We start from the raw sequence: 15,634 nt of genomic DNA, 5'->3' as shown, positions 1-15,634 counted from the left end.
GTCGCTTCTTTACTTTTCGAACCATTTCTGCTGATGTTGCTGTTTTCGTTTGTCCACTTTCTTGACGTCGGGTTACGAGACACAAAAGATTTATTCACATTTAAATGCTGGACTTATGGTTTCCAGCCAAATATAAAGAACGTGAATTTCATCGTGAATAACTTTTTAACAGCTGTTGGACGAGTGGCTTAGAAATGACAGCAGTCTGAAGTTGGTTGCATTTTTTTTCATCTCACCTTGTATCTGTGTATGTTTCATGACTTCTTCAAGCCATTTTCAGTATCCTTATAATTTTTTTTCTCTATAACGCATAAATCCATCGACTCCCAACTGTTTTAATAAATATTTTCTTATTTCCTATATCCTATTGCAATAATAATACCATTTTATTTTACATTTTTTTTATTGGAAATTATACAGTCACATAATGAACCCATATCCCTCAGTCACTTTAATAAGATAGTCATAATTTTAATAAACCTATAATAATATATGAACACAAAAACAAAGTCTTAAATCTATCCTCAGCAAATTCCTCCCTTACAGCTTAGCTTTCATGAGTCTATTCAAATATGCTGCAGATTTAGTGTTAACCGGCTCCGAATTCAACTCACACTTGCGAGCCTCTGCCATCAAACGTTCATAGACTCGTCCATCATAGCAGCCCAAAGTTGAGGCTAAATCACGATCATGATAATCAAAGCCATCCACCACAGCCACGGCATTGCGACGAAAAGCCAATAGGTACTTTTCGTAACGTGCCTCCACCTCATGGATTTGTTTACCTTTGATCGATGGAATAAAGCAAAGAATTTCATCAACACTGGAGAGGAATAAATCCATAATGAATATGTTCAGCAACTGATCCATAACTTCACGTAAGGCTGGTGGTATAGTTCCTTTCTTTATTTGCTCACGAATACTATCCAACGCCATGCGCGCCAGGAAAGCACGACCATGCATAACAGCTGCCTTGGTCAATTGTATACCGGCATGATTTGTCTGCTTGGGATTTTTCTTATTCCGTTGCATGAGGAAGAAAGTGTGTCGAACACGTTCCATAGAGGTGATTTCCAAAACTGTTACTAAAGTTTCCAATTTTCCGGACCATTTAAATTGAGGACTCATACGCAAATATGTTACAGTTTTGGGTAGGACCAGACGCTTTAGGCCATCTAAAAAATTTTTCACCAAAAATCTTGCCGTCTGTAAGAGAAGCACCGTATTTTCACCTTCATAGGTGCAGGCTGCTGTTGCGGCGGCATACAAGTTACCAAAGTTGGCCGAAGCCATAAAACCATGGCCACCACAAGCTTTACGCAAAATTTCAACACCTTTGGCAGATTCATCGGAACAGATGGCTTTTAAGCAGCATGATAATGCATGCAATTCGGCTAGATTACGTTTATTGCCCTTATCCAGTTCTTTGCTAACAACGCGATAAAAATCCCAAACACGATCTGCTGCCAAACGATAGAAAATACCTTTGGCAATCTGGGGAAATAGTTTTTGTTGCTGTGTTAGGAAATCAATAATTTGTGTTTCCTGCTGGCCGCCAGCTTCGACACCTTGACGACGCACTGCAGAGTATCTAAAAGAAGAATAAGTGGAAATAAGTGTTAGATTATGGCAAGATTTGCATTTCTACCTCGTTGCAATCGTAGCGGCCTGCAAAAGATTCACAGAAACATCACGTACAATCATAACACGCACATAAACCATAGTTCCGTACAGCAACAGTGGTTCGGGACCCTTAACAAATGTACCATCTGGTAAAACTTGATTGTTGCGCGATAACATTTGATTTAACGGTATGCGGACATTTTTCAAACCCAAATAACCGTTATTGACACCATTCAAACCAATGCGGGGACCAATATCACCTACATCCACTCCTGGTTCAGGTTCATGCGTCTTTTCATTTCGTATACGTACCAAAAATGGTTGGAAACCATATGAACGTCCCTTGATATACAACTGAGCCATTAGCACCACCATATTCACTGTTAAACCCAAACCCCCCGGCCACCATTTGTATGAGGTGAGTGTCGGTGAGTTGAGAATAAATTCTTGCTTTTCTATATCATAATCGGCTCTAGTCTCAAGACCCCTCAAATAGGTGCCATGGCCAAGTTCAGTCTGGGCATAGGTACCAATAATGCCATCAAAATTCCATGCCTTTTCTAACCACAGTTTACACTGTTCATCGCTGGCTTGCCTTAGAAGGGTTGGCAGAAACATGGAATAGTGCAGGCGTAGAGGAAAGTTGGCTGGGAACAGACCAGAACCCAATGGACCACCCATTAGGGCACGCAATTCATACATTTCCTCAATGGGTGTTAGGGGAGCCGCCTCTGGCTGTTGTTTTTTCAAGTACTCTCTCAGCTTGAGCAGAAAGCGTACAGCTTTTTCTGTTGTATACTCATAAAGCTCCTTATGCGACATATTGGCAATGTGTTGGTGATCCACAAATTGTGGATCTTCATAAAATAGTTTAGCCATTTCTCGCTTCTTATAGAGTTCATTGCTGCCTCCGGCCCACCAAATGGCAAATTCTTCACTATTTATTGTGGCATTTTTACGTTCTTGTACTAGGTCGGGATTAATGGCTGTTGCAGGGGCCATAATAACTGCTAAATAAGTTCCACTTTATTGTGCTGTTTATGATTTGATTTTACGCTTTGCTCAAAACAAAACGCTTGCAAAATATTCCGCTTTGCTATGTTATCTGTTTCACTTTTTGCAAACAACTGAAAAGTTGCACTTTTACTCCAGTCAAACGCTCTGCCCGATGAGCGGCGTCTTGTTTGTATAAATAACAACTTGTTTGTTTGGATTTTGTATTATTCGGCATCTTATCAGTGGATGATAAGAGGGAGTGCTTTGTTGCAGATTGCTAGATGCCGGATAAATATATCGTAGGGGCAATTGTTCAATTGGAGTTACCATTGGCGTAGAATGCACTGTTAAAGAGAAATAAGCCATTGATTTCCCATAAAAATCCCAAAAGGAGAAATCCGACATTTTATAACTGACTATAAAGCCTGTCTTTGGCGTTTATGGCTTTAAATATCTGATCTCGCTCACAACAACTGTTGTAATTTTTGGTTCAGAGAAATAATTTCGGAAAAATATTTGAAAGCTTATCCAAGTATATTAAGTTTGTCATTCCGTTTGTAACACCTCGAAATATACATTTTAGACCCCACAAAGTATATATATTTTTGATCAGCATAAATAAATCAGTAATAGTCCCCATATTATGGTATCTCCCTATTTTCGTTTTTTGATGATTTTAGCGACATTATTCACCGGAATTGTTTCAAATTTGGTATTTGAAGTTCGTAATGGATACTACAGCCTAAGACAGAAAATTGTCTGTGCAGGTCCACGTCTACGTATTGAACCCATATAACGGCACCTCCCGATATTCGATATTTTTGATGATTATAACAACATTATTCAGCATTTTTTTTGTTCCGCATTTGAAAATTGTAATGGCTTATGACAAAAGTTGCCTATGCAGGTCCACGTCGTCGTTTAGAGCCTAATATAAGGGCTACAATCGGTATTTTCAAGATTTTAACAAAATTTTTAACGGATTTTATTTTTTTGAAAATTGCCAAAATCGTTCCAAATGGTGGATGGTATTCAAACATTGGCCCAGCCGATCTTACAACAACAATAATTTGTGTTTCCTGCTGGCCGCCAGCTTCGACACCTTGACGACGCACTGCAGAGTATCTAAAAGAAGAATAAGTGGAAATAAGTGTTAGATTATGGCAAGATTTGCATTTCTACCTCGTTGCAATCGTAGCGGCCTGCAAAAGATTCACAGAAACATCACGTACAATCATAACACGCACATAAACCATAGTTCCGTACAGCAACAGTGGTTCGGGACCCTTAACAAATGTACCATCTGGTAAAACTTGATTGTTGCGCGATAACATTTGATTTAACGGTATGCGGACATTTTTCAAACCCAAATAACCGTTATTGACACCATTCAAACCAATGCGGGGACCAATATCACCTACATCCACTCCTGGTTCAGGTTCATGCGTCTTTTCATTTCGTATACGTACCAAAAATGGTTGGAAACCATATGAACGTCCCTTGATATACAACTGAGCCATTAGCACCACCATATTCACTGTTAAACCCAAACCCCCCGGCCACCATTTGTATGAGGTGAGTGTCGGTGAGTTGAGAATAAATTCTTGCTTTTCTATATCATAATCGGCTCTAGTCTCAAGACCCCTCAAATAGGTGCCATGGCCAAGTTCAGTCTGGGCATAGGTACCAATAATGCCATCAAAATTCCATGCCTTTTCTAACCACAGTTTACACTGTTCATCGCTGGCTTGCCTTAGAAGGGTTGGCAGAAACATGGAATAGTGCAGGCGTAGAGGAAAGTTGGCTGGGAACAGACCAGAACCCAATGGACCACCCATTAGGGCACGCAATTCATACATTTCCTCAATGGGTGTTAGGGGAGCCGCCTCTGGCTGTTGTTTTTTCAAGTACTCTCTCAGCTTGAGCAGAAAGCGTACAGCTTTTTCTGTTGTATACTCATAAAGCTCCTTATGCGACATATTGGCAATGTGTTGGTGATCCACAAATTGTGGATCTTCATAAAATAGTTTAGCCATTTCTCGCTTCTTATAGAGTTCATTGCTGCCTCCGGCCCACCAAATGGCAAATTCTTCACTATTTATTGTGGCATTTTTACGTTCTTGTACTAGGTCGGGATTAATGGCTGTTGCAGGGGCCATAATAACTGCTAAATAAGTTCCACTTTATTGTGCTGTTTATGATTTGATTTTACGCTTTGCTCAAAACAAAACGCTTGCAAAATATTCCGCTTTGCTATGTTATCTGTTTCACTTTTTGCAAACAACTGAAAAGTTGCACTTTTACTCCAGTCAAACGCTCTGCCCGATGAGCGGCGTCTTGTTTGTATAAATAACAACTTGTTTGTTTGGATTTTGTATTATTCGGCATCTTATCAGTGGATGATAAGAGGGAGTGCTTTGTTGCAGATTGCTAGATGCCGGATAAATATATCGTAGGGGCAATTGTTCAATTGGAGTTACCATTGGCGTAGAATGCACTGTTAAAGAGAAATAAGCCATTGATTTCCCATAAAAATCCCAAAAGGAGAAATCCGACATTTTATAACTGACTATAAAGCCTGTCTTTGGCGTTTATGGCTTTAAATATCTGATCTCGCTCACAACAACTGTTGTAATTTTTGGTTCAGAGAAATAATTTCGGAAAAATATTTGAAAGCTTATCCAAGTATATTAAGTTTGTCATTCCGTTTGTAACACCTCGAAATATACATTTTAGACCCCACAAAGTATATATATTTTTGATCAGCATAAATAAATCAGTAATAGTCCCCATATTATGGTATCTCCCTATTTTCGTTTTTTGATGATTTTAGCGACATTATTCACCGGAATTGTTTCAAATTTGGTATTTGAAGTTCGTAATGGATACTACAGCCTAAGACAGAAAATTGTCTGTGCAGGTCCACGTCTACGTATTGAACCCATATAACGGCACCTCCCGATATTCGATATTTTTGATGATTATAACAACATTATTCAGCATTTTTTTTGTTCCGCATTTGAAAATTGTAATGGCTTATGACAAAAGTTGCCTATGCAGGTCCACGTCGTCGTTTAGAGCCTAATATAAGGGCTACAATCGGTATTTTCAAGATTTTAACAAAATTTTTAACGGATTTTATTTTTTTGAAAATTGCCAAAATCGTTCCAAATGGTGGATGGTATTCAAACATTGGCCCAGCCGATCTTACAACTTTTTTCTTGTTTGATTACATTTTACACCTTATAGTGTTTTCCAGGAGGAAACAGTGGTCTGGCGGTCAATCCTGAAAAGAATAAACTTGTACTATTCACAAGGAAACGCAAAATAGATACATTTTCGTTGCTAGTACGGGATGGAGTTAAATAATTCCCCGTGTGCCTACCTCGGTACGATCTTGGACCAGCGTTTTAACTGAATCAAAAACAATGAGTAGCGTACTAAAAAGTGTCCAATTGCACTATATTAATGCAGTAACGACTGAAGGCTGGGATAATATGTCGTTCTTCATTGGGACCCCGACAATCAACGAAGCTTTATAAATCTGTACCCATAATGCAAACCTAGAACTCTTTTTCGCATAATATTCCAATTTGGTTCAGACACCTTACTGACACATTGGCCTCTATTAACGAGAATACACTTCAAAATTTGCATCAATGGAATTTACATGTTGTGCAGGGTAGGGCCCATCTTTTTACATTTTTATACGCTCAGCCATATAGCTATCGAAATAACGATTTTTGACCCCAGATCTCTGTGGACCAAACCAGTTTCAGCAATGTCCGTCCGTCTATCTGTTTGGCTGGCTGGTACTTACGATAACTCTCAAAGGCACTATCTGATTTGGCCCAAACTAGGTCCATCGTAATATTATTATCAAACTTAGATCGAGTTCGGAGATAGCCAATATCGGTCCACTCCTTCTGGTACCTCCTCCACAAAATGTCAACATTTTCAAAGAAAATAATTTACTGCACAGAAAGAGAAAGGATAATCCGATTTTGCTACTTTGCGAATCCTAATATTTACATCAGATATCGACCCACTACAATAAGACCTCCCCCGCAAAGGATCAACATTTTGAATAATTATAACATTTATTAAATGGATGTTACAGTCCGATTGTCTTCAAATTACTCACATTACAATGTTTTTATTAATACAAGGTCTGGTGTGAAGATGGAATATATCAGTCCACTTCTTCTGGTACCTCCCCAACAAAGGGTCAAAAATGTAAATATCCATGAAGCTCATAAAACGTGAAATTAACATCCGATTCCATTCAGACTGAGTACATCTCAATATTTCCATCAACCCAAGGTCTGTTATAAAGATGGTACCAATCGGACCATTCCCTCTGGTACCTCCCCCACAAAGGGTCGAAGTTTTTAATAACCAAAACGATTAAAAAATCTGAAATAAGCTTCTACATGCATCACACATCCTATTATTTCCACTAACACAATATCTGCTGTGAAGATGGGATGTATCGGTACACTCTTTTTGGTACCTCCGCCACAAAGGGTCAACGTTTTGAATTTCCATGAAGCTCATAAAACGCGAAATTAACATCCGAACACTTTCAAACTCGGTACATCTCAATATCTCTATCAACACAAGGTATGTTATGAATATGGTAGAGGTCGGACCAATTCTTCTGGTACCTTCCCTATATAGGGTTCAAGATTTTGAAAGACAAAACGCTCAAAGAATGAGAAATAATGATCCAACTCCCCTCAAATTTCACACATACAAACATTTTGCTAACACACCAGTACAAAGGGTCACAATTTTCAATACTTTTATCTGTCATATGTTGCGAAACAAGTAAGCGTTGTAAAGACAACTTGCTATATCCAAATATTTCTCTCAAACTCAGAAAACTGATATGAATATGGAATTTATGATTTTGCATAAAATTGGATATAAATGTTCGATTTTCTTCTAATTTTTCCCATACCAATATTTTTATCTTTATTAGATGAAGTATGAAAATTGAATACTTGGCTCGTTTATAACTGGTACCTCGCTCACTTTTTAACATTTTCTAAAAATTATCACATATCTCATTTAAAGTGAAGGAAGTAACCAATATAGTATATTTCTGGCACGTCGCAATATTTATATCATATTTTTTAGGTCCGATACGAAATGAACAATATTGGACCATTCCTTCGGAACCTACTCCATAGAGGGTCAACAATTTGAATAATCATAACAGAAATCATAACAGAAATCAAAATATATTTAAATAATCGAACATTTAATTTTTTTTTTTACACTTTAAAAGTTATTTTAGGCTAGTTAAACACCTAGTCATCTTAGAAAACGAATGTAGTCATTAAAAACAAATAAAACTCTTTTTATAATTAATTTTAATTTGATTGACTTTTATTGAATTGTTTGCTGTTATTTTCTACAACTTTTTTTTAAAAAAATCTTTGCCATTTGTGAATACGATAATTGATAAAATTGTTAATGTTTATTCATATTGGTTTTAGTGGCTTAATTATAAATATTACTTTAGCAGCTATAGACAAAAATGCAATGCTGAATGGAAAATGAAAATTATTTTTTTTTGTAAGAAAAACATACCGACTTAGGAATCCGACATGAGAGGTTCGTTTTATTATTTATGTGGTCCTAGAATCTGTCTGTTTGTTTAGCGTAGAAGAACAAGAAGCAGAGTGTGACTGTCTTATGGCGGGTTTTACAAATGGGCGCAGCAGATGCGTGGATGGGTACGACGACGGGCGGAAAACAAATGTAAAGTATTTGCTTGTCCAAAAATACCAAATATATCCAGGACTTTTTCCACAAACCAACGACAAGACCACATATCATGATGGTCTCGTGTGTGTGTGAGAAAAAATGTGCAGGGAACAAGTTGTTTGATCCAGAAGAGGTGAAGAAAATTGTACAAATGGACAGCCACTTGCAGACTGGTCGTTACTGAACAATCCTTGTGAGCGTAGCATTGCCAGACCATATTTGCAAACAGCATTTAATAAAAAAATAATTACCAACAATCCATGACAAATCCTCCCTCGTTGTCCTAAAGCAAATTTAGCGAATGTGAAGAAGAGTGTGCTCATAGGAAAATCCTAATGTGATATCGTATTGTAATTTTTGAAGTGTGTAAAATTCCAAAGAACCATACAAATAAATGGTGCTTGTTTTGCAATTTTACAAAAATAAATCCATGAAATGTTTCAAATGAATCCTTGTATCCTGTAATGCTAAGAAGAGTAAGAAGTCCATCTCCAAAGCCGAAGTATTTTCCTTCCATTATCCTTCTTCTCCTTTACATTCCAATCCTTTATGTCCTGTCCTTCTTCCTCCTTTCCTTTTAATCCATTCCTTTAATTATTTTTTTTTTTACCAAAAATCCTTTTCCTTTCCTTTTTAAACCCTCCTCCATTTTTTTATACTCCTTCCCTCCAATCCAAATCCATTCCGTTTTGAAGAGGAAAGAGAAGAAAAATTAAGAAAAAAATTGTATTAATAAAAATGTTGTGAAAAATATTTTCTAAAACAAGTAGTTGTTGATGAAAGGGGATGTCTATAAAATCTATTACAAGGGGATATTAGGTGTATGGAATTACAAAGAACGGGGGATTACATTGAAAACATTTAACATCAAGCTTTAGCAAGGATATCATTATAAATATTGGGAACAAGAGCTATTTTCAAATGATGGTTCCTGTGAAATTTGAATCAAAATATCCTACGATATTACTTATATTGCAAATGTTGGGTTTCAGACTGACAGATAATAGTTGTCATATTTCTTGAAGGTGTACATTAGAAGCATCTTGGATAGATCGTTCTCTTTAATAAGAGGAAAGGATGGGAATTGGAAATTTAAATGCTACTGCCTCGCCGCCTTATCTATGTGAAACTATATCTTGACGTTTTCGTTTTCTCCACTTGAAGTTCATGGCATTTCAAATTGATTTATATTCGCAGAATTTTAAAATTTCATTTTATATATTTGGATCATATGTTTGTTTGTATCTACTATATCAATAAGTGTTCGGTGAAGTAGTTTGTTAGTAGAGGAGACCTTTAAAAACAACAAATAAAAATATTAGTTAAAAGGATTAAAATCAAGGAATGTAAATGAAATTAAAGAATAATCTCCAAAGATTTAAGTTTCGATATTCATATTTCACATTATGAACTCTGAATTGTTAATCTCTCGTACTGCACTATAAAACTATTTAAGCCCTGATTTTTCTCCCTTAACTTATAGCAATCGATATACAAATAATGTTTCCTCTATATCTTTTGTACTTATTACATAAATAACCAAAAAAAATCTACATAAAAAAGTAGGAGGCCAAAATAAAATAATGTTTAAAACAAGGAAAAAATACATTTGTAAAAAAGTAGGAAACCGTTTTTGTTCGTGGTGTATGTTGTGATCATGAGCATACTTGTTTCTTTCAATTTCTGAGTTGCTGGAATTGGGATTTACAAAGAAAAGCGTTGCGGTTTTCGTTTTTATGTTTTGTATCTTAAGCTTTGTTTTTCTTTTAGTTTTGCCATGAGAAAACGTCGTCTTGAAAACTTTTTGCTATAAAGTTTCTAATTCATATTTCGTACTTGTTGTGGACTTTCTTGTTTGACTCTCTCAAAAATACTTATTTAATTGGGACTTCTTGCTAGAAAATCGACTTTTTGCGGGTGTTTGAATATATATCTTAGTGTGGGTTTGAGTTTCATTTTCTTAGCATTTGTTTGTTTGTTTTTCGGAATAGATAAAATTAAAAGTTTGAACGAGATCGTGACCTTGAGAATGTTTGCCGTCTTACTGGTGAGTAGGTTGGAGTACCACGTCTTCTGGGGCGAGGTGAGAATGAGCGAGACCTATGAAAATTGATTTTATTAATGAAGGCAATCTTTTTAAATAAATTTCTGACGGTGCTTACCTGCCACGTCCAAAATCTCCACCACCTCCGCGGCCACCACCACGGTCATTATCGCCAGTGTCTTCACGTACCCGAATATAGGATACCTCACCCTGAAAATAGAAATTATAATATGAATTAGTGACATACGTAAATTATTAACAAAAATGAATGTTTTGTGCGTTCTTGAAAGAAAACATTAGCTCTTCGTGGGTCTTCTATGAGAAGAGACTTGAAGACTTTTAGGTCTTCTATGAGAAGACTTTTAGGGCCTCTATGAAAAGACTTTTAGGGACTCTATGAGAAGACTTTTAGGGCTTCTATGGAAGACCTTTAGGGCTTCTATGATAAGACCTTTTTAGGGCTTCTATGATAAGACCTTTTTAGGGCTTCTATGAGAAGACCTTTTTAGGGCTTCTATTATAAGTCCTTTAGGCCTTCTATGAGAAGACTTTTATGCTTACTATGAGAAGGTTCTTAGGTCTTTTATGCGAAGACTTTCAGCTCTACTATGCGAAGACTTTCAGATCTTCTATGCGGAGATCTTTAGCTCTTCCATGCGAAGACCTTCTTCAGCTCTTCTATGCGAAGACCTTCTTCAGCTCTTCTATGCGAAGACCTTCTTCAGCTCTTCTATGCGAAGACCTTCTTCAGCTCTTCTATGCGAAGACCTCCCTCATTTTTACTCATTTTCCTCCTCTTTATTTCAAACAATAATTGGCAGGGGAATCTTCGTCATAGCAAGTTTAATTGAAACGGAGTATGCAGTATTGTACAACCACGTACATTTTTCCTAATCGTATATTGAATAAAACAAGCCTCAACCGTGGGATAGGAAGGAAGTCATCCCTTCATTAAGAATATTTCAGATCATACAGTAGATTAGTCATGAAAAGGAAACTAGTTGTTTTCTCTTTCTATCCTGATAAACTGTTTGCACTAAAAAATATGATCGCCTGTATGAGTTTAGAGGGTGAAAGCTATTTAATGCCAATATCTCAAATAGAACAAGCTTATGAATACAATAATAAACGATTACACTCAAATAAATTATTGAGCTTTCGTGGCTTTGTTCTGCTATTTATGGACATACCCCTTGTAAGAGTAATAAAAATCATTCCGTTGATTTTATATTCCCAATGCATACCAGTCATTTACATCGCCTTATATAGTTCTTGTTTTTTATGTACTTACTTCATGTGATCTAAATCTTGAATCATCCAATTTCTTGATGGCATATTTCATATCTTCCAAACGTAGAAACTCAACAACACCAGTGCCATCTTTATAGGCATCGGCAAAGCAGACGTCGCCTGCTTCACGCATGTGATCCTTCAAATCTTGCCATGAACCTGAAGCAGGTAAGCCTGTGACTTGAACACGATACTGGGAACGTTTGGTTGGTGGTCCTCGACCACTGCGGCCACCACCATCACGACCACGTCCTCCTCCACCGCCTTCATTGCGGTTACCACGATAACTGCCAGGTCCACCACCTCTGGGAAATTCCACACGCAGTCTATAGCCATCATAGTCGTAGCCGTCTCTGGCCTTAACAGCGTCATCGGCATCGCTGAAACACACATACACACACAACAACAATAAATTTATAATAGAAATAAAAATACATTTAACTGATAAGGCGATTGCAAGAACGCCATAGAATAGAGAACTCAAACTTTATCCCAAACACTTACCGTGCATCTTCAAATTCGACAAATGCAAATGGCGGACCACGCCGGTTCTTCAAATCGACAAACGTAACCTTGCCAAATTTATGAAACAAATCCTGGATATCTTTGGTGCGAATATCTGGTGGTAAATTTCCAACATAGATTCGTGACTCATTACGTGATGCCATTGTTTTTGTGTTTATTTACAACTTTCTTCAACAAATTCAATAAAATAAACACTGTTTTTTACAAGATTTTGCGTTTTTCTTTTGTCTTTTCGTGTCGCGTTATGGCTGGCCCTTTTTTGCAATGCGCACCTTCTTTGTATTGTGGCTGGATGTCTGTGTATGTACATCGTTAGAGTACCAATTACTCGTCACCAGCTGCGGTTACCAGGCAACCAGTTTAGTTGTGGTAGTCGTAGTTTTAGAGTTGTTATGGACAACCTTCATTAAAGGCGCATGGTTTAGGGTGACGTTAAAAGTGTTATTTATTTAAATATAAAAATCTTGATTTTATTATTTTTATTTGATTGTTATGAATTGAAAGTTTTATTTCGAATGAATATAAGTTTTCATTACATTGACAATATTACAAAATAATTTACAACGCATGCTACTATTTAAAATTAATATTTAATTGAGTGAAAAAACCTACAAAATCAAAGTGTTCAACACCCTCTCTCACTCTATCAAATTTAATTTAGATCTAAACATTTGAAAATTTATACTTCCTAATATTTGGGTACAAATGTCAGCAATTTGATCAGTTGTTTTTATATATCTAACATCAATATTTCCTTGAGCCAAATGATCTCGAATGAAATGGTGCCTAATGTCGATATGTTTCGATCTTTTACATTCTGAGTTCTTTGCCATAAATATGCACCCTTGGTTGTCCTCATACAGAGGTACAGTATATGTATTTTCAACAATATGCATATCCTCTAGGATTCCTTTTATCCATATTGCCTCTGATGTGGCTGCACTTAACGCTATATACTCTGCTTCGGAAGAAGAAGTAGCCACTGTAGCTTGCTTTTTGCTTGACCATGAAATTGTACTTCCATAAATTTGGAAGACGAACCCACTTACTGATTTTCTGTCAATAAGATCGGAAGCCCAATCAGCATCTGCATATCCGATTGATTCACAACTTTCATTTCGTTTTATAACCAATTTCAATTGCTTTGTACCCTTAATATATCTTAAAATTCTCTTTAACATTTCCCAATGCGTTTCTGTTGGAGTTTCTTGAAAACGCGCCATATATCCAATGTGGAAGCAAATATCAGGTCTTGTACATAACATAATATACATAAGGCTTCCCAAAAGTTGTCTGTATGGTTGTTTTGTTGGCCCTGAATTTGATAACTCTGCCAATTTTTCCATTGGTGTTGCAACCGGATTACAATCAATCATTTGAAACTTTTCTAAGATTCTGGATATATTGCTTTCCTGTGATAATTTCATAACTCCATCCTTTTTATTGTAGTCTATTTTAATTCCCAAAAATATTTCAGATTTCCAATATCTGACATGCTGAATTCCTTGCGTAGGTAATTTTTCAAAATATCAATCTCATTTTTGTCGCTACATGCGATTAATAAGTCATCAACATATAGCAGTATGTATGTTGTAGTAGAATTTGTATATTTGACGTAAAGACAGTAATCACGCTTCGATCTTACAAATCCAATTTTTAAAAAGAAATCATTATTTTTTTCATTCCAGCAACGTGGACTTTGTTTTAAACCATATATAGATTTATTAATCCGGAAAATCTTTTTGTTGTCAAGGACAATTCCCTCAGGCGCTTCCATGAATATTTGTTCCTTTAATTCCCCATGTAGGAATGCAGTTTTGACATCCATTTGGTGGAAAAAATATCCGCGTTGAACTCCAACTGCTAAGATTATTCTCATTGTTGTAAGTTTAGCTACTGGTGCAAAGGTTTCTTCATAATCTATGCCATGTTTTTGTAAATATCCTTTAGCCACCAATCTCGCCTTGTATCTTGAAACATTTCCATATTCATCCTTCTTTATGCGAAATACCCACTTTGACTTCAAAGGTTTTACATTTTCAGGTTTTTCAACTATGGTCCAAACATTGTTGTAGTCCATTGATTTTACTTCCTCCTCTATTGCTTTAAGCCATTCATTCTTGTCTTTTTTTGTTAAAACATCTGCATAGGTTTCTGGATTTTCACTGATTACATTGTCAACAATATCTGCATTGTAGCCTGTAAAGTACTCTTTGAAAACTTTTGGTATAAGACCCCGAGAACTTCTCCTTAAAGTTGTTGGATCATCTTCCTGTGTGTTCAACATATCTTGGCTATCATCGCTAGTAGTTTGTAGTTGTACGTTATCTTTGTTAAGTCCACCATCATTTGTATTTTCCACATTTATATCCGTTATATTTCCGCCGGTTCTTGAATCATCCATATTTGCAGTTATGACATTTTCTTCATCCCTCTCTTGTTCATTGCTGCATATTTTAACAATATTATTTTGACATTTTAATATCTCCCTTTTTTTTCGTCGAACTTAACATCACGTGCTGTCACTACTTTTCTGGTTGTCATATTCCAAATTTTATAGCCATTGCTTGTGTATCCAATCATAACTCCCTCCATGCTCTTTGGATCTAACTTCTTCCTCTTTTGGTCCGGTATCCAAACATGGGCTTTACATCCAAAAATTCTTAATTTCTTTATATCTGGTTTGTTTCCATACCACAGTTCCGCTGGCGTAATTTCATCATTAACACTCCTAGTTGGAGTCCGATTTAACAAATATACGGCAGTCAAAGCAGCTTCTCCCCACATTTCTTTTGGAGAATTTGATCCTATCAACATTGTTCGAATCTTTTCAACTAAAGTTCTGTTGAACCGTTCAGCTACACCATTTTGTTGCGGAGTATATGCAATAGTTTCCTCAAGTTGTATTCCTTTCATTTTATAGTACTGCAATTGTTCTTTTGAACGATACTCTGTGCCCTGATCGCAACGTAAAATGGATATTTTTGTTAAAAATTTTGCACTTATTGTTTAAATTTGTCGAATACTTCTGATTTGCTTTTCATCAAATAGATAACTCCAAAATGGGTGAAATCATCAATGAATGAAACATAATATTTGTAACCATCATGAGTTTTTGGAGATATAGGACCACATACATCGCTGTGAATTCTTTCCAAGACACGAGAACTATGGATATGCACACCCTTGAAGGGTCCCCGACACTGCTTCCCCTTTAAACATACGTCACACAAGCCGAAACATTTTACATTTCCCATACCCGTCACCATTTCCTTTCGATTCATTGACTCAAGGTCCTTTTGATTTATATGGCCCAATCTACAATGCCAATGCCTTCCCTCATCGTTAGAACACAAATATGAACAGTTTATACATTTAATA

The 15,634-nt window shown here is 36.4% G+C and overlaps 3 protein-coding genes across 3 annotated transcripts; all 3 read right to left on the bottom strand.

Annotated features, from left to right (window-relative positions):
• Positions 1-427: 427 nt before the first annotated feature.
• LOC101889607 (probable peroxisomal acyl-coenzyme A oxidase 1) lies at positions 428-2,764 on the bottom strand. Its single transcript, XM_059119412.1, has 2 exons — positions 1,649-2,764; positions 428-1,591 (listed from the first exon to the last, which is right to left on the bottom strand). Exons 1-2 carry the CDS (start codon positions 2,623-2,625, stop codon positions 541-543), a joined length of 2,028 nt encoding a protein of 675 aa, XP_058975395.1. The 5' UTR covers positions 2,626-2,764; the 3' UTR covers positions 428-540.
• A 433-nt stretch (positions 2,765-3,197) lies between these two features.
• On the bottom strand, positions 3,198-5,816 carry LOC131801190 (probable peroxisomal acyl-coenzyme A oxidase 1). Its single transcript, XM_059119413.1, has 2 exons — positions 3,802-5,816; positions 3,198-3,744 (listed from the first exon to the last, which is right to left on the bottom strand). Exons 1-2 carry the CDS (start codon positions 4,776-4,778, stop codon positions 3,519-3,521), a joined length of 1,203 nt encoding a protein of 400 aa, XP_058975396.1. The 5' UTR covers positions 4,779-5,816; the 3' UTR covers positions 3,198-3,518.
• Positions 5,817-8,170: 2,354 nt separating this feature from the next.
• Positions 8,171-12,554, bottom strand: LOC101889440 (serine/arginine-rich splicing factor 1A). Its single transcript, XM_005189901.4, has 4 exons — positions 12,233-12,554; positions 11,730-12,108; positions 10,557-10,648; positions 8,171-10,494 (listed from the first exon to the last, which is right to left on the bottom strand). The coding sequence occupies exons 1-4, from the start codon at positions 12,394-12,396 to the stop codon at positions 10,392-10,394; spliced, it is 738 nt and encodes a 245-aa protein (XP_005189958.1). The 5' UTR covers positions 12,397-12,554; the 3' UTR covers positions 8,171-10,391.
• Positions 12,555-15,634: the final 3,080 nt, after the last annotated feature.

The sequence above is a fragment of the Musca domestica genome, unplaced genomic scaffold (assembly GCF_030504385.1).
Source record: "Musca domestica strain aabys unplaced genomic scaffold, Musca_domestica.polishedcontigs.V.1.1 146, whole genome shotgun sequence".
NCBI lineage: Eukaryota > Metazoa > Arthropoda > Insecta > Diptera > Muscidae > Musca > Musca domestica.
This window is presented reverse-complemented; position numbering and strand designations above follow the sequence as displayed.